The sequence below is a fragment of the Danaus plexippus genome, chromosome 26 (assembly GCF_018135715.1).
Source record: "Danaus plexippus chromosome 26, MEX_DaPlex, whole genome shotgun sequence".
Lineage (NCBI taxonomy): Eukaryota > Metazoa > Arthropoda > Insecta > Lepidoptera > Nymphalidae > Danaus > Danaus plexippus.
In genome coordinates this window covers 1524432-1547139 of record NC_083554.1, presented here as the reverse complement: position 1 = coordinate 1547139, position 22708 = coordinate 1524432, and the positions used below count along the sequence as shown (strand labels likewise).

General features: G+C 34.2%; 2 protein-coding genes and 1 long non-coding RNA gene across 6 annotated transcripts; 1 reads left to right on the top strand and 2 right to left on the bottom strand.

The window, feature by feature from the left end:
• Positions 1-237: 237 nt before the first annotated feature.
• LOC133319686 (uncharacterized) lies at positions 238-2174 on the bottom strand. Its single transcript, XR_009753229.1, has 2 exons — positions 2069-2174; positions 238-1995 (listed from the first exon to the last, which is right to left on the bottom strand). It is a non-coding gene; the product is annotated as an uncharacterized LOC133319686 (long non-coding RNA).
• A 1900-nt stretch (positions 2175-4074) lies between these two features.
• Positions 4075-13249, top strand: LOC116774549 (nuclear pore complex protein Nup58). 4 transcript variants are annotated; one of them, XM_061524861.1, is made up of 13 exons: positions 4075-4287; positions 4546-4817; positions 5391-5462; positions 5852-5974; positions 7389-7439; positions 8081-8149; positions 8348-8478; positions 8887-9031; positions 9477-9620; positions 10059-10217; positions 10602-10715; positions 11305-11388; positions 11705-13249. In XM_061524861.1, the coding sequence occupies exons 1-13, from the start codon at positions 4208-4210 to the stop codon at positions 11827-11829; spliced, it is 1569 nt and encodes a 522-aa protein (XP_061380845.1). In that variant the 5' UTR covers positions 4075-4207; the 3' UTR covers positions 11830-13249. The 4 variants fall into 4 exon arrangements, with proteins under 4 accessions (XP_061380845.1, XP_061380844.1, XP_061380847.1 ...); XM_061524860.1 differs by having other exon boundaries at positions 8078-8149; XM_061524863.1 differs by lacking the exon at positions 7389-7439.
• A 7448-nt stretch (positions 13250-20697) lies between these two features.
• Positions 20698-22474, bottom strand: LOC133319665 (piggyBac transposable element-derived protein 4). Its single transcript, XM_061524864.1, has one exon. The coding sequence runs from the start codon at positions 22345-22347 to the stop codon at positions 20908-20910; it is 1440 nt and encodes a 479-aa protein (XP_061380848.1). The 5' UTR covers positions 22348-22474; the 3' UTR covers positions 20698-20907.
• Between the last annotated feature and the right edge of the window lie 234 nt (positions 22475-22708).

Genomic DNA, 22708 nt, shown 5'->3' with positions numbered 1-22708 from the left:
TGAAATACGCTCACCGGATAACTATTAGGTAGGCGAACCGTCCACCCAACTGCTTGCTTAGTAATTCTGTGTCGTCCCTCAGATGCTGTGAAGTCTCATCGTAGCTGGTCATGTGCCACATTCGTAGCTGGTCATCCACGGTCTAAAATCACTACAAGATATTAATCATTCTCAATTATTTTCTGGATTTTGTATAGTTCACAAAATTTTAAATATAGGGATATCCGATTTCTGGGGTTATATTTTTATTATTACAATATCTCCCTTCTGGAATCTTTTAATCGTAGCTCGACCTCTCAAAAACCTAGCTTTGTATCTTCTCTCCGCCTCGACCATCCTGTTTTGAATGTGTTGGTGCATTACTTCGATTTAAACGGACTGATTGTTGAATTGTAATCTAAACTGTCAAAGCATAATTGACTTGTTCGTATGTGCAAAACATCGGCAAGGATACTAAATTTTCCACATGTATTCTTATCACGTTATAAATCTGCTCCGGTTAATATATCAGTAGTCGTTTCAAAACCTGGAACTATAGAAAATTATTTCTACATTAATAACTATTTAACTATTCATTGAGATAGTAAGGTCCGATCTCAATCCACGCAAATAGTTTATGATTTGTTTTCTACACCCAGAGATATCATTTGCAATTGATTCTTGTATAACGCACCACTGCGATCTTGCATTTTATTTAAGAGTACATTTACCAGTTGGTATTAAATTAAAATTCGGCGTGATCTCCTTATTCCCGTCGGAAACACGATTCAAACGCATGATCACGGTTAGCAGAAAAGGAACAGAAATTAGTTATATTCGCAATAGATGTATTTGATCAGGATTTTGGAGTCGAGTATGCTTTCGTTTGAATTACAGCATCGTTTTTGTAGAGGCACTGCCGTGTGTTAACCAGACATGTTGCAAATATTACTGTGAAGAGTATGTCTATTGTCGTATTTAAATAAAGCAATGGTCTTAGTAGTTTGATATTAAAATCATGCAAGTTCTTATAAATCGAGTGAGTACCTTTCTACTCAAGTCTTCCCAAGGCCTCCCTACGTCATCTCATGGTATTCTTAAGGATACAGCAAGGACCTGTGGTTGGCTCAAGAGTAACACGCGATTAGTTCAGAGGTACGCTCTCCACATCTGTGGTGTAGACTTGTCTTCTCACGGCTCCACAAGGCATCCCTACGGAATCTCATGGTTCTCTTATGGATACATCAAGGACCCGTGGTTAGCTCAAGGGTAACACGCGACTAGCTCAGAGATCACGCTCTCCAGATCTGTGGTGTATAATTGTCTTGTCACGGTACCACAAGCCTTCCCTACAGAATCTCATGGTTCTCTTCAGAATACATCATGGACACGAGGTTAGCTCAAAGGATAATAACAAATGTTAGCTATGGTCTCACGTAATGCCTCTTGTGTAGATGTTGCAACTAACCAATCGTCTGCACACTTTCTAGCTCGCTCCTTTAAAAGACTTTAATTCTAATGTCGTAGTTACTGATTTGGTACGTATTTACAGCCGTAAAGATGCGTTTGAATCAATCCCGAACACACACACTATCACCGGGATCAAAAGATGATAAAATTAATATGATCTTGTTAGTAATTTTAATCGTATCCCTTGTTTTTTTTTTAGTAGCAAACGTTCGGTCACGCTCTGCTTTGTTGACATCATTTGCATGAAAGACTGAGGAGCGTTCTTCATTACGCAAGTTCTCCGGATGATTATTTTCTTGAGCTGGATCAGGATTTACAAATACACTAAGACCGGCAGTAACTGATCACAGGAGCGATCCCACTTCTGATATCGGATTTTATTATAAATTCATTATTTTAAAGACAGGACGCCAGCCTCGCTGACGTCTCTAATGTCACTTGTTTCAGTAAGTTCCAGATATTTTAGAATGAAACTTCAATTCTTCTAAATGTTCTTGTATTTCTCGAAGGTTCTTTATGCTCCGCACTCGCTGAACTCTGCAGTCCCTTGTCGTGCGTCCAGACGTCATATTTAAACCAGAATTCAAACATAGTTCTATTCTCTTTGATTTCGTTTTACTTTTAACAATAGTAACGACGACCAATAAGGTGTTATAATAATTGGTGCCAGTTATTTCCATGTTGCATCCGTCGTTGAAGCTGCTTGCGCCGATATATATAATAAGACGGTAAAAATCAAATGTCTGTAGATTAAATATTTTTACAAAAAACTGGATAGAAGGCAATTAAAAAAGAGTCATAGAAACCAAAAAAACAATTTTTGGAATTTTTGTCTGTCTGTCTGTCTGGTACGTTAAAACTTCAAAACTACTCAGCGGATATGAACGCGGTTTTCACAGTTGAATTACATAAAATTAGGAGCATTGTCAAAACTTTGGTTCGTCAAAATCGGTTAAGGGAAAAAGACGTTATGGTCAATTGAAAATTTACTTCAAGCACTGCTTCAAAACTTTTAAACACTACAACTTAATATTGATTAGTTATATATTATATATTAGTTAATAGTTAATTAGTTATATTAGTTACTAAAAAATATGTTCTAATATATGTTAATCTTAATATTAAAACTTATGAGAGGTAACAAAAATAACAAATAAGATAGATGGCGTTGATATAATAAGTCATCAACCTGGATCGCGGTGTTAAGGTTCTCCGTTGTGTAATGACTACCATGAGGTTCGAAAATTCATTGCTCACTTCCGGTGACGCTTTAAAAGCCGCAGGGCTAACAGCATTAAACATTTCAAAAAAGAATTCACTGTTGTTTGTTGGTTGTGGTAGTCTATCGTTTGGTTTTCTTTTGTAAGTTGGATGTGATTGTCTATTATTTGTTATCATCTCTTTTCTGTATGTTATTGTTTAGTCTGATATATATATACATATATATATGGTTAAGTGAAAAGCGACCAACACCCGGGCGGAGTCGCGGGCAACAGCTAGTTCGAAATGTATCTCTATATAATTAGATTTTACGCCATCTATGAATTGATCTCAAAACTAAGTAACAATCGCTCTTTCTTAGCATTGAACCTGAAGGCATATAAAAACTAAAGCATACAAAACTAATATATATATTTTTAATGTTCTGTTATAATAAACAAAAATTACTTTATTATTTTTAATCTTTATTTCGTTTTCAATAAAAAAAATTGCTACAACTGCAGAAATACCTATAAAAAAAACAATAATAACCTTACGTAATAAAAATTTAATATTTTAATGATTTTATTTTGTATTTGAATGTTAACTAGATACAATTCATTTAATTTTTATTTACATTTCAACTGTATCTTAATCATGCCTTAACTTTTGTTTAGTGTAATTTTTACATTGTCATTCTCTTTCATATATCAAGTGAAATAATATAAATTTAAACTAAAAAAAAATACACAACACACCAATTAATAACTTTTCAGGGTATCCTTATTACATAATTAAGGCTTTCTTTTAAAAAAAATAGTGATTGTTTTTTTTTTAAAACAGAACAATGTTATTTTATATATTTTTGAGGAAAAAAATAAAACGAAATAAAACTGAATCTTTTATTTTATTACCATATTGCAGTTGAAATATATTCAACTAGATAACATCACCACAAACACAAATTAAATATTTGACTTGGGTCTGAAAAACCGCATCGTAGGCGAATGTTACCTGTTATTAATTTTTTATATTGGTCTTCTACCAATTTGCTGTCATCTTGAATGTTTGATGGTGGCATTGGTGGATAAAATCGCATTGTACTAGATATATTTATTGCAACTGGTGTTGTTTTATAAATTATTTGGTAAGAATTTCTTAGACTACCAGCGTTCACTAAATAATTCATTTTTCAACCTAAATTCTTCAATTAAAGTTTTTAAAATTGAGCCCTATAATATTTTTTGAAATTTGACATTTACTTTGACATACATTATAATATTATTTTAAATGTTTTTAAAATAAATATAAAATGAGTCTTTAATGAACACATCAATCTGAAGAAGCATTAACAAAACGTTTCTAAGTACATATTCATAATATCTTTGTCACACCGCTGGTACATGATATTTTGTCCTTGTCACACTTATAACGTCAGTCACTCTTGAAAGCAGTTAACGTACGTTGTGAATGTTTTAAAAAATATAAAATATATTACTTTTAAAAATAATATCATATCAGATTTATGTACCGAATAGTATTTATGTGATACCTAAAAATGTCTTTCTCGTTTGGTACGCCGTCAAGCGCCCCAGCGACAACAGGTCTTACCGGGGGTTTTAGTTTTGGCGCTAACAAGTAAGTTTTTTTTATATTAGTTGATGTAGTTATATATTAAAATGCAACATAGTGAAACTTTATTTTGCCACTTTATAATATATGCAGTTCATTTGTTCAAATTTAAAACGCTTATCTCCATTTATAACCTCAAACTTGTTACTTGTTTCTTGTCAAAATTAAAAATTATAGATTTTGACACTCGGATAAATTTAAATTTCCAATGTATATTGACTATCATTTAAAATTATAGTTTTAATTGTTATTAATCTATTTAAGGCCCGCTACACCTGGTTTTGGGCTCACAGCAACCACTCAATCGACGGGGTTATTCGGTACCCCGGCTACAACTGCACCAGCTTTTGGAACCGCAACTGGAACTACTCCAGCATTTGGAGCAACACCAGCTTTTGGTGCTGCAACCCCCGCATTTGGTGCTAACACTAGTTTTGGGGCTGCAACAAGCGCACCCGCTTTTGGTGCAACAACTTCACTTTCATTTGGAGTGTCCAGTGCTGCCCCAGCATTTGGTGCCACAACCTCCTCATTTGGTAAGTTAAATTGAAACCTATCGATTTAGAAATGTAATAGAAACTATATTATGATAGATTCATTGACAAATTCACAATTTGTAACTGCAAAATTTGGAACATTTCAATCCAGATGAGTTACGGATTGAGATAGTATACCCCGACTCCGGTCACTGCATTAAGCAGTCTTATATATTCAACCATCATAGTAGAAGAGACCTAAAGAGACATCTGTTAAATGTTTGGTCCAAAATCTTGAACTATCTTTTACAGTGTAGAAGAAACGCTACATTTTTACTAGTATTACCTCAACATTTAATGTTAAAATCATAGTTACATACAATTAAATAATTTGTATAACTCCATATAATATGACATGAAAAAATTATCATGCATTAATATTCTAATAATTTTGAAATAATTGAGATAATGTTAATATTTGTAGAATTTTACCTCAATAATTCATCTATTCTGTATTAGATTTTCTTAAACGAATCTATATTTATATATAAAATAATATTAAAATTTATGATTCCACTTTGTTTTAAATATTAAGTAAACATAAAACTTTATTTTGTTACATTTCTTTCATAGGTTCAGGGACACCAGCTTTTGGATCTGGAGGTCTCAACTTTGGAACTGGGACAACTTCAGCAGCCACAAAAGGTTATAATATATAAACATATATACATATATCTATATATATGTGTGTGTGTGTGTGTGTTTATGATTTAAATCATTCATCCAAAATTTATATCAAGTTCCATTGCTGTACTCTGTGAAATCAATAGTCATTGGAAATATATATATAAATTTATAACAATTTAATTGATGTGTGTTAAAAATGATTAGAAATTGAAAATTTTATTTAAAGTTTTCAAATTCTTTTCAATAAATCATTGATCCCATTTCAAATTCATATAATATTCACACATAACATGAGAAGGAGAGAGAGAGAGAGAGAGACGTTTTTAGAATACTATATCTTAGACAATATGAGACAGAATATATAAAGCATTGTATTTGTATACATGAATTATTTTGTTTGATTTTAGGATTGTCATTTGGCACAACTACAACTAGTTCAGGCTTGGGAGGTTTAGGTGGGTTTGGTTTTGGTACGACAACTTCAAACTGGTCACTCGGTACAACAGCTACAACCACTACTAGCGCTTTTGGTGAGTTCTACTACTGGTTTTTGTTATTTTTTTTAAATACATACATAATATTAATATATATATAATTTTATAGTTGCCAAATTTATATATATATAGTAAGATACGTTACATCAAACTGGTGTAGTTATAATTCCTTAAAACACTGTCGTTTGTAATTATTTGTATTTCCTTATATCTTTTGTATTTGTATAAAGTCTTTTGAACCCAGCAATCTTTTAGGCTATACTGTAATTGTTACAATAGTTGTCAAATTCGTAAAATATTTGTTAGCAATATTTGACGAGGTCTAAGACTTTCGCGAGTATTAAAACTAATTATCGGATTACTACGACGAGATGACGATTTGAATAAGAAAAACCGAAAGTTCGGAATTATATTATATATATATAAAATATTTAATAACCGCGTAGTACATCGGATAATAATAGTTTTATCTAAATAATATTTGTTTATATAGATTATATAGAATTATTGCGTATTATATATTGAAGAAAATAATACCCAATACAATGCCAAAATTTTTAATTTTAAAATTTTAATCAATCATTAAAATGTTATTTAAAACCAGTGAAAGAATTAAGAAATACTTGACTAATTGAGTCATCTAATAACAAAGGCGGCAATATCCACTTAAGGTCAAAATTTAACTATGGATGTAGATTTATTGTCTGTGGACGAAGTTTTGTATGGAAGTCTACATTACTCATCAATTACGGCATTATGCCATAGAAAATGGAGCTCAAAGTTTAGAGCTCGTAACAAACCCGGCATTATGATGTACTGATTAAATCCAACATGGCAACATGCGAGTGGACCAATCAGAGCGCAGAATTCATAACCGTTGAGGCGGTTAGCGCTCGTGGAATATTTTTATATATTATAATATAAAAATATTTAACGTATTTTTATAATAACCAGCGATTGATTGATAAGTAATAAAAAAGTGTTTGATTATTACTACGGCTATAATTTTAAATTTTTACTTCAAATATCATGATTGTGGTGACCAGATACATTGTGACGATCATCGGTAACAAACATGGCTATCTCCATGCCTGTCTAAAACGAACACTTCAATATTCGAAACTTTCAAACGAAGTCGGCAATCACCAACGGTTATTTGTGAATTCTGCTTTAAAAAGGCCATATATGTTTAATAAAACCGAGTGAAATGATTATTCTCATTGTATATTCCATATTTAAAAAATATCCCAGTTGTGGGATAAATACATTTCGGAAAGCAATTTTTTTATCACTTTAGACATAATTCAACGAAATTGATATTGCCGCCTTTAATATAAGATGATAAAATTAGTTGAATTTAGTGCCTTACAAAATTTGTTGGATCAAATTAAAATTATTTTTTTTCCGTTTGTATGAAATTGTGAATGTTATTTGATGATAAATATTGCAGGGAATCAATTAGGAACAATTAATGTAACTGGCACCCAACCGTCTACATCAGGTATATATAAATTTATATATGGTGATAAAATATGGACGGATATTGGGATATAATTTGTTACTTATTACCATTTTTACATTTCATTTATCATAACATTTTGTCACTTCATTAATGGTGTCGGGTGCTTTGAGAATAACAGATAGGTTTATAGTTATAATGAGAAATGTATACACACACATCCATACATATATATGTCTGTGTGTGTGTTAGTGTTATATATATATATGGAATACTGCATGGTACATGATAGACCTTTTTAAAAATTACTATAAGAGAACGTCTCTGAGTAGTAGAAAAAAAATTATCTGGATGTATTATTAAACTAACTATGCTTGCGACTTCATTTGCTCAGAATATTAATACTTTTTATAATAATTGCTATTAATAAAAATATATATATTTTAAAATTTAATATTAACTTGAGTTATTCGTTTTCATATCAGCAATGTCTTAATGAAAGTCTTTTTCATAGATTAAGTCTAAGAAACAGATGAGAAATTATATATATTTTTATTATTTAAAAAGAGTATTGTTAATACTACAAACCGAAACACTAATTTATATATATATGTATATACACATTTATATATGTATATGCATATATTTTGCATATCTTAAAGTTTTTTTCATACTTTCAGCAGCGCCAAGCCTTGGTTTAGGTGGTATAGCTACATCAGGGGTGACAAACACTACAACTACGGATGGAAAAAGTAAGTACACATACATACATACATACAGACATGTTTTAAGTATATATATAATAATTTTCTAAAAAGGTATAGATTAAATTTGCAATTTGAAATTATATATTACTGTAAAGGATTTATAAATTGATATAATTCCACATGTAGTTTTGTTATTTTAAAATGTAAATTTCATCAAATATTAACATTTATCTAAATTTCCAGATGAACCACCGATGCAACAGAAGTTGCCGAATGAAATATCAACAACGGTGGAGTCGTTTAAGGAGTTTGTGAAGAAACAGAAATCATTGAGCTCGGACATCATGAGGATCTCAATTAAACCGCTGCATAAGGTTAGCTCACGGGATTTATGTATCTATTTTTGTAATAATAATGAAGTAGTTATAAATTTTTAATTTTATATATGTAGTTTTCTATGAAAATGGCGTCTATTAATTTTTTTGATAATAAAAATATGTTTCTGATAGAAGAAATATATATAACTCGTGATAAATAAGAATAGATGTAAATGGAACTAATATTATTAGGATTACTACGAGTATTTTATTATTTTTAAAATTTACATATACCCGACGTTTCGGTTACTTTGCAGCAATTCACATCTCGTCTGCCCGTGATCACGGTTGCTGCAAGGTAATCGAAACAAAATAATAAAATACGCGTAGTAATCCGAAAAATATTAGTTTCATATATGAATACTCGCGAGTCTTAGATCTCGTTAAACAATAAATGTTATGTAGGTAAGCCAAGAGGCGGAGACCACGCAACGCGCTGTGGCAGCTTTACGCGGCGAGTGCGGGAGGGCGCGGGCTCACTGCAAGCGGCTCCGAGCGGCTGCTGCTGCGGCACTCGCTGCTGCTGAGACCGCCGCCAGGGACGCGCCCGGTACTACATATATATATCATAGTAATGATTTGCGTATGAGTATGTGTGCGAATGCGATTGTCAGTGGAACTGCCCAGTTTGTATGATTGATTGCGTACGTGTGTGTGTGCGTAGTGTAGATTGAATAGTGCGTGTAAGTAAGATACAATGCTGTATGACGTATGTGTTGCAAAACTACTCTGCTGTTGGGTCGCGTGGTAATTTGAAGAAATTTCATTTGTAAAGCGTTCGTGTGTATGCGATCACACCTACATGTTATGAAATATGTATATTGTATGAAATTTTGCGATGTGTGCGCCTGTGAATGGTGTCGTACGTGTGTTACGATATTAGCATGTGTTGTCTTTGATGAAATAAAACTACACTCGTTATATGGATGACAAATCATATCTGTGAATGTTATATATAAAATTCTTAATAAACAACATATTTTTATTTGTTGTAGGTACCGACCTGGAGGGGCCCATACCGCCGCAGTACGTGTCCGAACTGATATCAGAATTGGAACAACAATTGATAATGTTTAGACGACAGATGGACGTCGCTGATAAACAGATGCAGTCATCACCCAAACTACTCACTGAACAAGGTACGAGCGTTTCATAATAATGAGAATACTAACTAATGTTCTCCACATTGAGCGACAGCGCCATCTCGTGACGAGTGGACGGAAATATTCGCTATACGTTGATGGGAAAATTGCTATTGTTGATGTTTGTAAACAAAATATAAACGAAAATGTTGTGGAATGTTCTCGTAATAGGATTATTGAGTAGAAAATGGCCGTTCGGTTGGTTTGAGTGAGTCTTTCGATAAGCGCTACCAAGCGATACAAACGATTATAATAAAATAAATATTTGTGGTTACTGTTAAATACCGTAGTTATGGCTATTCAAACCCTAGCTTGTAACTGTTTTAATGAATTTAGGTATTATTTCATTTATACAGCGTTAAATAATTTAAAGTTAGTGATTCATACAAAATAATAGCACATATTTTCATTTTTTCTTTTATATTATGTTTCCAGAATTAACACTCGGTATCCGTCGTATGCACGAGTCGTTGGTGGCGTTGGCTGGGCGGCTTCAAGCGGCACACGCTCTGGTCGCGGCTCAGAAGGAACAATATCTCAACCTCCGGAAGTACATACTGAAGGATCCCACTGACGTGTTTGATACGCCCACACGTAAGTTACACACACACACACGCATCTATATAAATTGGATCATAATTTCCTCGTTCATTTCCAAAATATAAATTTAACGTATATGTTGCTGTAAAATCTCGAACTACTATTTAACGAAAAGATTTGGTAAATGTCGAAAATAGAAATATTTTTTCGGGTTTCTGTCATTCGAATCAAGTATATGCTAGGTTTTACCGCTGTCAGCTGGTAGATGTTGCTTTTAGGAATAAAACAATGAGTAATTCTTAATAATCTACTTCAATTAACCTAACCTTTTCGGACGTTAACAGTTGGTAAATCTTAGGTTTATTTCAAAATCTTAAGATTTACCGCAGTTCGAGTTTTTAAAATAACAATAGAAATATGCTGTTGTATGTTTTCTAGAAAACGCAAGCCTCGACCAGATACTCGGTGACGCCGAAGGCACCAGAAAGAAGAAGTCAATTTCAGACTTAGGTCTCGGAAGCTCTGTCTTGTCTGATCCCAGGGCGCTTTTAGGTAATTTGTTATTTTAATAGATACAAACATAACTCATGCGAATGCTTTTTTTTTTTTTGTTATTCATACACGCTAAAATGGCTGGACGGATTTGGATGAAATTTGGTAAGTTATATAGGTATTAAGAGGAATAGAAGTTAAATATTGAATGAGGATTAAACCTGTTATTGGTTATGCAAAAGTAACTGACTACCGTAGCGTCTCACAGCTGGGCTACTGAACTGATTTTGATGTAATCTTGTATGAAGTTACATAGGTAGGATTTTGGAGAATATATAACTACTTTAAGTCAAATATATATGCATATGGAAGTTGCATGAGTTGCAAGCTTTCTGTTAATACTACATATTATTGGTTGATAAGCTAAAGTAATAGAAATTAATTTTAATAGTAAATTAATTAATTCCTAAAAACAGATTATTATACATTCAGAAACGTTAAATATATTATTTTATATAATATTTAAGTAAGCAGAAGTCAGGGACAAGAACTAGTTATATGATTACTTTATTTATAGTAGCGTATATTTTTAACCTTACTGCTATTGAAATAAGGTCCGTTTTGATAATTTATAAATATTTTTAATCAGGTAATATTCAAGAATTGGCTGGACCAACACCATTTACGTATTTGGGCAACTCAATGTCTTCACTACCTGTTCCAGATAATACAGGTAAAGATAATAAAGATCTATGATCTGCCTGTTCACATTTGTCTAATATAAACTATGTATAGATTTTAGGGAAGTGTTTTTTTTTATATTTTAAGCCCCATATTTATTTTTTATAACGATAAATCTAAATATTTGCGGAAATGTAGCTAATTTAAGTTATACAGGGGCTCCTTAAACCTACACCCGGGTCGTAAGTCCAAGGCACTGCTGAAGCTCCTCTCCCTGCAACCCGTTGTACCCGGCACCCGCACGGTGAATCCATTGCATGCTAAGAGGTTTATCACATTCATACTTAAGTTATATTTTATATTTTCAGGATCAAACTGGCAGCCACAACCACAGACGAATCTGAACACATCTCTCAACCTAAGCTTTGGTACAGCTCAAAACGATTCCGGTTTCCAGCTGCAAAAGCCACCTGGTAAACGTGGGAAGCAATGATATTTAAGATAATATAAGCGATAAATTGATCCATAATACAATTGTATTAAAGATCAATTTATAACGGACGGTGATAAACACACACATTTAAATGGTGAACTAAATGATACATTAGTGGGGGTCAATATATAATGGATGAAGTGGAATTAAAAGTGAAAGTGAATTGTTTAAGTGACAAGTGTGGTTTGAAACTAATATGAATCATTGGACGATTTATTGATAAATTAGTCTTCTAATATTAAAAATTATGAATTATTTGTAAAATTTCAATATGTCCCATGAATTAGTGTAGTTTAAATTTAATTGCGAAGTATAAATATATGTTTCATTATTTGCTAAGTAAGTAAAAGTAGTTTTTTAGTCGAGTCTAAATAAATGTGAGATGGGAGATAATAATTGAATCATAAAAATGTCAATGAATTTAAAACACGCGTTGAAAATTGCAGTGATATATATTTATTGTATTTCTGTGGTGTTTGTTGTTTATTAGTTAGTGATATTAATATTGTTTTTGTGCTGATATGTGAGATACATGAGATGGTCTATTTGATATAAAGCATTGGTTTATGGCTGGCCTTAGATTAACCCCTGTAATGTATAACATATAAAATTCATACTACAGAATTCATATAAAATATTCATAATCCTAGAGACGAAATCTCTCAGCATACCATGGATTCACCGTGCGGGTGCCGGGTCCATCTTGTTGCAGGGAGAGGAGCTTCAACAGTGCCTGGGACTTGCGACCCAGGTGTGGGTTTAAGGGCTTCTATCTAACGCGCCTTAAACGCTCACCTCTACTGTCCAAGCTCCTCTCTCTACCTAACCAAATTTAAAACGAACCTACTAAGGGCTGCCTTAGACACATGTTCCAAGAATGAACTGATGTTAGTTCTTGGCAGACCCAAATCTTTTAGCAGGTTGTAGAGAGATTTGGCTGTTACACCTCTCGCTCCTACTTCTACCGCGTGCAAATTTACAAGGAACCTATTCTTAGTGAGTTCGTTGACATTGATGAATGTTGTATTACGTAATGACTGTTTTTCTATACTCTGGTTCTTAAATATCCTTTGGGATGTGACAGTAAATAACTTAGTATTTCTTATGCATTTCTATACAATGATATTTGACATAAAATTGTTCGACTGTATGTACTTGTCATTATTTGGTGTTTTTACAAACTAATAATCATCACATGGTTAATGTAATTATAGAAAGAAGGGTTTTTTCATAAGATTGTATGAGGTGGTTGAAAATATATGTTCTCTAGGAACACTACCACTATTGTGGGCAAGTGGTACTTATGGCAATTAGGATATAAGGTATAACTATTAGGTAATAGAAATTTTTCATAGTTATTGTCTAAAAAAATCAGCTCTCAGGGTGACTTAACACACAAGTAATGAAAATTTCTTGATAAGATGAAAATTTCTTGATTCTTGAAGTTGATAACTTAGTTTTTCTGTTAATTAGATGTTGTATGTGATGTTTCCCGTAGTGTGCGTGAAAGTCTATAGGTACGACTTTAGCTGCTACACTAGACCCCGCTGGCTCACCTTGAGACAGGCTAAAATGTATACAGATTTGTAGTGTTATGTTGTGATCCGTACTTTGGTAGAACAGCCTTCACTCTAAGAAAGAAATGTGTCTCTAGTTGTAGAAGTTGTCAAAAGGTGCACTATTTATTTTTATGATGAATTATCCTGAGGTGTTTTGGTTAAGATTTTTGTTCAGTTTCCATGAAAGAGATTTTGGTAATATTTTTCCTTTTCATTTAGTTTTGTTTGCTTATACATATTTCAATTTTGATAATTAATTAAAAGTAAATTATATAAGGTGGCGACCGGAGGTTCCAGGAAAACTACGAAACATACTTATATGTATATTATAATAAAAATTACACATTAAAACTTATAACCTATACCTAAGACTACATGATTGCCCCGATGTTAGGATAGCAATGCCATTCCATAGCTTGTGTGGTATCAGGAATCTTCTGGTTCACACGGCTTGGTGTTGGTTCCGCGGACTCAGCGGCGTCACTTGTTATATGATATTTTATCTATACAACGATGTTACCCCGGCGATGTTAACTTATTTTATAATATGTAGCGCGTACGTAACAAGTATTATTTAATATTTATTTTTATTCGAACGATTTTTTTAATTTAATATATTTTTTTTTGGGTCAGCTAAAATGGCGAAATTGCTTGCTATAACGCTTGTTGCTAGTGGCTTAAGTCATCCGTACCGAAATATTGTCTCTGCCAGTTAAACCTTCAAAACAAACTCGTCCAGCTAATTAAGATGTCTTAGAATTGTGCCTTTACTTTAGCGTTTTTGTAAATTCAATTGTTTTCTGCTTATTTTAATTGATTTGCAATTTTAAAAGATGAAGGCTTTCAGTTTACGGTGCTAGGCGATATGGGTATCGAACAAATGTATGAGTACACATTTTTATTGATAATCAAATGATGACAAAAATTACAGTCATTAAAGTACGTTTCGGCTTTTTGTTTCACTGAATTTTGTCAAGAATGTTATCACTAGCCACTATTTCAGCACTTAAAACAGTCCTTTGGCCTTTGATGCACAGCTTGCAACGTCCTTTGAGCCCAAAAGTAGGCAAATGATTGTATCCATCATATTTTACGTCGAGTTGGCCTTAGGCCTTTTTTTTGGTGCTGGTGGTAGAGAATCACAATTTTCAAATGGTAATGTCGCCCAGAAAGTAAAAGCTCTTGTATAATATGACGTCGGAACTTCTTTAAACTGATATGTTTTAGGTTTTTTATGACAGTATGCCTGCGATATATAATTCAGCTATTGTTCACGCATAGGTCTTAAATTTGGGAAAATATGGGTAAATACCTTCTGTGGCTTTTCATCTCTGTTCTGTACAAAGCCACAAACATATCTGCAAGGTCGATACCATCCATATGGGTGCTGTAGTGCTTTATTGTATTGGGACAGGGGACAGCAGCTCTCTGTTTCAAATCCTTATTGTACCGCTGTATAACTCCAACCGGTGTTTCGGAAACATAACTATTTGCAACAGTGTCCATTTTGTTGTTATGCCATTTTACAACACACATGTTGTTTTTGTTGCAAACCACTCGTGAATAAGATCCTCGACCTTTCTTTTGAAGGCTTTATCAGAACACAGTTTCTGTTCTGCACCACGTAGTCAATTCGATCTGATTGGTCCTAAAGAAAATATTCCCTTATCATATCACAGTACGTGAATGAGCTCTAAGCTGGTGAAAAAATTATGAAAATAAATAACTGAACATACTGGATTAGGAATAGTTCTACACAGAAATAGGACGACTTTTGCCTCCAAAGCCCAAATTCAACTCTTCTGGAGAAAATTCGTGATATCTGAAAGTATCTTCGCCGCCATAGACCAGAAAATCTTATGTAAAGTCTGAAGCTCCCGCTCTAACAAAAGCTTTGTACCTCCATTAGCGAGGCTTGCTTTTTATATACTGTTTTCGATTACCGGATTTTTGCCTTCATATGGCACCATCATTTCATCGACACTAAACCTTGTTTGGTGAGGTCATTTCAAAAAAATAGCACGAACTTTTACAATGTGGGGCCTAACTAAAATATCGGTCACCTTCCTCAAGTAAGTTATTGTTAAAGTGAAGATACTGTCGTATCTGCTGAAGTTTTTTGAGTGGCTTTACATCAGCTATTTGTGCAAATCTAAATTCTTGGAATCAATAGTCAGTATAGGCCGGCATATTTACGATTCCCACGATCAAATTAATTGCGACAAAATCTTTATTAGATTGTTTGGCAAAATTAAGAGAGCGACCAATTGTTTGAGTTGTATATAAATTACTTTGCTGTGTAATCAATATCAATCATATCAATGATGTCATCATCAAAAACATAAAAATATTCTAGAGGTGTTTTGATGTTGTCTTCTGGTAACTATTTATCGTGTATTTCGGCATTATGTTAATTTTTTTTATATTCCCAGTGAAAATTCAATTGATTTCTATGTATGGGATTAGGCCGTCTAGTAGCTAGCCTTGGCTGTTTTGATCGTGTATTCTTTATATTCGATGGTGATGGTAAGCCTGCTACTATTGCTTAAGATGACTCAGATGTTTCAGGTACTATTCGGCTAAATTTCGGACTTTTTTTGGGAAATGTTGCTTTAGGAAATGTGCAATTTTAGTTGAACACGTCTGCCCATCTATCGAAAGTCGTTGGCCTATGGCAGCTGTTGAAAATGTCGTATTTAGCTGTTCTACAACAGACCGAATCTTATAAAGGTTATCGTAATCGGAATGATTTCGCGGAAGATTATTATTATGGCTGAAATGTAAGTAGGTCCTAACCATTTCAAACCGATTTACTTTACCCCTTGTAACCCATGATCATAAATTTTAAAATAATTTACGTTTAAGGCCTATTATACAACTAAAATCACACCCGTAGTTTACAGAAAATCTATTTTTTATTATTTGTTTATTTATTTCAGAAAATAGGGATTGTGACATATCTGTAACATTGAGCCAAAGGCATCATATTGTTCTATGTGGTGTGGAACTCTTTGAAGCAATTATTTTTGTTATTATAGCAAAGATCCACATCGCATTTCTCACATAAAGTTTGAGAGACTTCTGTGCATTTAGGAAACTTGCACCTTGTCCTATTTTTTAACCAATCGGGCCAGTGCCGATTTGATCTTGCCGCGTTGGAGTTGGTGGAGTATGCTGCGCAGGATCTTTATGCTTTTTGCCCTGGATATCAATCTCTGTCGATTTGCGTTTCTTGATTGTTGTTTTATTCCCAAGTTTGCATACAGTCTCGGCTACTTCGAGGCGAAAATCTGCCGAAGAGGTATCCTTTTCTAGGTTGTGCCTAAAATTTTGACTCGCCGATATAATAGCCACGCATTTGCCATTGTAAGGTCTAATAGATGGTAAAATACACGAATATTTTAGTAAAAACTTACCATCTTTTACTTCGTATCAAAATTTTGTAATATCCCATGATGCTGTCTGTTAAATCTACACCATCCATATATTGATTGTATTAACTAACAATACTGGGCCGATCAATGTTAAGGTATCTTTTATTAGTTTTGACATAACGTCGAACTTGTGACTTGGGCATTTATCCTACGAAAGTTTAGGGGAAATACGGACAAAATCACAGGGTGTTTTGTTTTTTAATCATAAATCTTTATTTATTGTAATTATAATCAGTCTCATACATTTTCAATCATCTTAGGTTTATTGACTAACGTTAAAACAGTCTTTTACTTGAATAAGAACGATAACAAATTAGATATTAATAAAACAATGGACGAATAAAAAAAACCATTTTGTCCGTATAGTACGGACAAAATGACACACGACCTATGGGTATAATGACATACCACAAATTTACGAACAAAGTTCACAAATAAATCTCTTTGTCTTCCCTGAGACATCAGCACATGAAGCGTGAGCCCAACTGAAACAACTCATGCACCGTAACCAACTTTCTCCCAGCTTGGACCGCGAATAAAGGTCATTGCAATAAATGCATGGGCAGTCATCGTCGTCCTCGTTTTCGGCAGCAATATCTTCAATATCAGAGCTGGAATCGATGGTTTGAGCAGTTCGACGCTGCCTCGTTGGCATCTGTCTTTTTTTTTGGTGCTTCTACCACTGTGCTTTTGACAGTGGATTTTTTGATGCTATTGGACTTACCATCATCAAAAAGCACCTTTTTCACCTGTCTTTTCTTTTTTGCGGGTGGATCTTTTGGTCTATTTTTTTCAATAACTTCTTCCATATTTGGAGTTGAAGTTAAAAGCCAATGTCCTTTGGCAGTGTTGAGTTTCCTTTTGCCTTGGCCTCGAATGAACTGCCCCTGTGGTGCTGGTGAAAGAATCGCAATTGGAAATTGAAGTGACTGATGAGCCTGGTTTCACATCATCATCGTGAGTTGCTATAGAGCTTTCAACAGTAAGAGATTCCTGCGCATTTGTTACTAAATCCTCAGAAACAATAACTCCAATATCTGGATTCAGTGGTCGTTCTTCGTCTTCTGGTATCGCATTCATTTGTGTCATTGTATTCTGTGTTTCTAAGGGTTCTGGAGTAGAAACATTCATGTTGTCCAAATCAGCTTGTGTTGGAGTAGGGTTTTCATTTTCAACCGGTGATAAACGCGCGTAGACAGGTTCAGCTTCAGGTTCAGGTTCGGTATCTGCATCGTTGACCTGATCCAACGGAATATTTGTAGTCTCAGCTGGTTCAAACATGTAGTCTGGAAAAATGTCAGGATTTATTGGCCATAAACCTGTGCTTTTAATGCCATTACTTGCATTTTGTACAGTTGCAGCCTTTCCATATGCTTGAGCAAACAAACCTCCAATTTGTAAATGGGTAACAACGCGTCCTGGGTGATTCTTTAACCATTTAGAGATTTCTTGAGTGTAAAACGTCTTTAGTGGTCCGTAAATACTAACATCCAAGGGCTGCATTCGATGTGTGCAGTGTGGAGGTAGACACAGCATATTAATGCCATTTTCTTTGGCATATGTCAAAGTTTCAATGGTTTTGTGACTTGCATGACCATCACAAATTAGCAGAACTGGGTCGTCTTTACTTGCTTTCGTGTGTGATTGGAAATGTTTCAACCATTTTACAAACACATCTATGTTCATCCATCCTGATTCTTGTGCCAGTCCTAGAGTTCAAGTAGGAGCTTCATCTATTAGTTCATTTTTCATGTTCTTCCTAGGAAAAATCATGCACGGTGGAATAAATGAACCAATGGCATTTGTACAGCACACCACTGTCACATTAGAGCCCCTTTCAGCACTTGTGAGACAGCCAATTTGTTTCCGGCCCTTCGTTGCCAAAACTTTTAGCGGTTTTTGGACAGTGGTTAGCCCGCTTTCGTCCATGTTATAAATTCGCTGAGGTTCTAACTTATGAGTATTCAAAAATTCTTCATAAATCTGAAAAAATCTTGTTACTTGAGGTCTATTAAACGCCTGTGCCCTTGCTGCAGAAGTTGGTTCTGGAGTCCGTAACGAAATATCCGGGTTTCTTTTCAGAAAGCCTTCATACCACTCCTGTCCAGCACGTTTCTTATCCTTGTTGAATGCATGATCAAACCCGTTTTTCTCTGCTAGTTCATAGGCTAGCTCCTGAACTGCCGTTAGCGTCAACCCAAAAAGTCGAGTCTCTAAAAACTTAATGTGGTCCACTAATTCCCTTTCTATTTCTAGTGGAAATGTTGCCTTAAACCTACCGAGTCCCTTACTACTTGATTCTAAAGTTTTATTCGTATTTAGAGCATGTCTTCGTAAAGTAGCTTGTGGAACCCCGAAAGTTTTTGCGGCCAATTCCCAACCCATTTTATTTTCTTTCCATGCTGAAATGGCTTGCTCCATTGATTCCTTGCTCCATGACTGTCGGCTTGTTGTTCTTTGATAGTTCCGCGGCATCTTACCTAAAAGAACAAGAGGAAAATAAATTATTAGTAACACTACGGACAAAATGACATACCTATGTCGTTTTGTCCAGCATATATGTAGGTATGTCATTTTACCCAAATGTAGGCAAGAAACATTTAATATCATAAGTAATTAAACAGTTGAAATTTCTTTTAAAACCAATACTTATCACAAGCCTATAACATAAGTCTTCAAGTTTAGTAAACAAAATAACAAATAATAACATAAAACTCACCAAAAACCCGGTGCAATCCATATATAAATTTTTTTTTTTGGCGACAAGGAACACGTTCCGACTCGCAACTTCAAACAGACTAACCGAATGGCGCTGGGCACCTCGCAGGATTGCCAACATAACCGTCGCCACGTGTAGCTAGGTTCATGAATTCGCTACAGCCCGCCAAATTTGAAATAAGCCCACTATGTCGTTTTGTCCGTATATGTCATTTTGTCCGTATTTCCCCTACCATCATTACAACTTTATTATCTTTCCATGCAACGTTAGAGATTTCAATGCCGTCAACATCAGCCACAAATTCCATGGAATAACCACGCTATTTTTTGGATATCTCCTTGTCAGTAGGTAATTTACAGTTAGGGATTCTATTGCGTCGTACCGTCCCAAGGCTCAAAATTCCCTTGGCCAAATTTTCCAGTAATGATAAAGACGTAAAATAGTCATCGAAATATAGCTTATAGTTTTGATACTTTGAGATATCACGTGCCATCTTATAACTAACTACATTACACGAAGCACCGAAATCAGGATCTCCAGGGAGAACAATATTTTCAACTCCAGTTTCTATTTCAAATTTGGAAACGAACCCAGTGACTCAACAAGGCACATATATTTTGTATCCCCATTTAAGGGGGTTTTTCGGAGTGTAACGCTTCATAATATACGGTTTCATCTACGGTGCTATAATGTCACTTAAGTACGTATTTTTTCAGGAGAAGCGTTTAAAAATTGAACATCCTATTAAATTGAATAGTATTACTCGACAAAAAAAATAAGTTGATAATATTGAAACTAAACTATTAACACGTTCGCGCGCTGTATTGCATGACAAATTTTGGCATTTTGACACACGTTTTTTCCATACTAAGTCCATAGGCGTACTTGCGTAGGTCCGCTTACCAATACCATACCAAATGACAGAACGTCTTCAGGCGTCGCACGTCCTAGGGCGTTCTGGCAGATTTCTTTCTATCATGTAGGTGTTCTGCCCCTTAACGTTTTGAGGCGTTCAATAATAAAACATATATTTTTTGTACTAAAATGTTTAATTAATCTTAAGAATAAGGTATCAATATTTGAAACTATAACTAGGTAAGGCACTTTTACTTATAATAAATCAACTTACAAAACAAAACAATCTTAGGATGGTGAGATCAATTATATGTTGAACTATAATTAGCGACTAAACATTTACTTATAATAAATCAACTTTCTTATAACAAAACAATCTTAGGAGTGTGAGATCAATAATAATGTTAATTAATAATTAGGTAGGTACGAAACTTTTACTCATAATAAATCAACTTTCATAATAAAAAATTAGTAAACAAAATGACCTTAGAAATTACTGGTAATTATGTTATTATAAATTAATTTCGTTATGCCAGGCCTCGAAGCAAGATGGACAAAGTGGAGGGTTTTGTGGACATCCTTTGCAACGGTAACTAGTTTCTACGCGTTTTCCATCTTTGGAACAAACACGGCATTTTAAAAAAGCATATTTTTTCTTGCTGCCAGGATTAGATTCAATTCGTTCAGGCCAGTGGCCCTTCATTCTATCTAAAGATCTCTCATTACGCTCAATTGCTGGTATATTATTGTGTAGCCTGTTGTAATGCATACTTTTCTTGTTGACCAAGTCCTTTACATTTATATTAGTATCGAGTTTTATCAAGTCTTTTATCAATTCCTCTCTAAAAATAATAAATTCATAACTTTTGTCATTATTTTTTTTGTATTTTTTGTACAAAAAATATGCATTCCACACTGATATGTCTAAAAGATGAAATAATACTTTTTTATACCAACGAATTGTTTTTCTAGGGCTTGAATAATAAGAGACCATTTGGTCTAAGCGATCAATTCCTGACATATGATTATTATAAGTCGCCACCTCAAGAGGCTTCATCTTCTTTCTTCCAAATCTGTTTTGTACTTCAACCATTGTAGGATGAGTGTTTGTAGAAATCATCAGGACAGGGCGACTATCCCTCCATTTAGATACGTAAACATTGTTCTTTCGGACCCAAACGTGTTCACCTTTCTTTAATTTTTTCTTTACAATACTGTCAGGATTACCTTTCCTATTTGACCGCAACGTTCCAACAGTGTGAGTTCTCAAACCGAGTAATTTCTTGCACAAGCTAACAGAGTTATAAAAGTTGTCCATATATAAATGGTGTCCCTTCAAAAGGTAAGGTCGCATTAGCCTCAAAACTAGGTCTTCAGTCTTTGAAATGTTTTCTTCTAGATTTTCTTTACCACAATACATGTAAATATTCAAGACATATCCATCCGACGTTGTGAGCTCATAGAACTTGATACCGTAACGAGCCTTTTTAGATTTAATATATTGACGAAATTGCAATCGCCCTCGGAATAGAAGTAAAGATTCGTCTAAAGAAAGTTTTTTACCAGCATTGTAAATCTTTTGAAAATGTGCTGTAGCTGTGTCAATAAACGGAGTTATTTTTCTTGATCCCTTAGCATCAACTTCAGAAGCGTAAAGACAACGCAATAATTGCTCATGTCTTCTAGCAGACATAACATATGTAAAAATTGGGTGATAATACAAATGATTTGTGTAGGTAAACAGGTTACGTTGTTTAGGGCATTTAACATGTCCTTTCAGCAAACATAGACCCAAAAATTTCAATATTTCTTCATTATTAGTCTCTCGAAATACAGCCCTTCGACTATGTCTGGTGTGGGGTCTGTTAGTAGAACACAACTTATTACCATAGGCATTTGTACATTGCACAATATAATCGACGAAATGTTTAGGAAAAACAATATCAAACATATCCCGAGGATTGTTTACATTCTCTTTGTTTACTGATATGCCTTCTATTGATGAATCAAAATTAAATTCTGGAATGTCAACTAGTGTAGAGGATCAATCCTGACTATCGAAGTCGTCGTTGTTTGGCTCGTTGTTACTATTAGACTGGGAATTATGAGTAAGTACGAGTAGATCTCTTTCTATCTCAGTTCTACTAGTAGAAGGCTGAACATTTTCGTTTTGCTGAGATTCTTGCTCAGTTTGATGCTCCGATTGTGATAAATTTTGGTCAGGAACATCTGAGAAATCGGTAGAAGACTTACTTGAATCAGACGATCCACCGACACGTCGTCGTGACTTGTTCGGTTGATGTACTCTTACC

Excerpts from the sequence above, each read along its gene's own strand:
- LOC116774549 (XM_061524860.1), top strand. The coding sequence starts at position 4,208 with ATGTCTTTCTCGTTTGGTACGCCGTCAAGCGCCCCAGCGACAACAGGT. Across the intron at positions 9,032-9,476 it reads CGCCGCCAGGGACGCGCCCG|GTACCGACCTGGAGGGGCCC; the intron begins GTACTACATATA and ends TATTTGTTGTAG. Across the intron at positions 11,389-11,704 it reads ACCTGTTCCAGATAATACAG|GATCAAACTGGCAGCCACAA; the intron begins GTAAAGATAATA and ends TTATATTTTCAG.
- LOC133319665 (XM_061524864.1), bottom strand. The coding sequence starts at position 22,347 with ATGTTTGATATTGTTTTTCCTAAACATTTCGTCGATTATATTGTGCAA.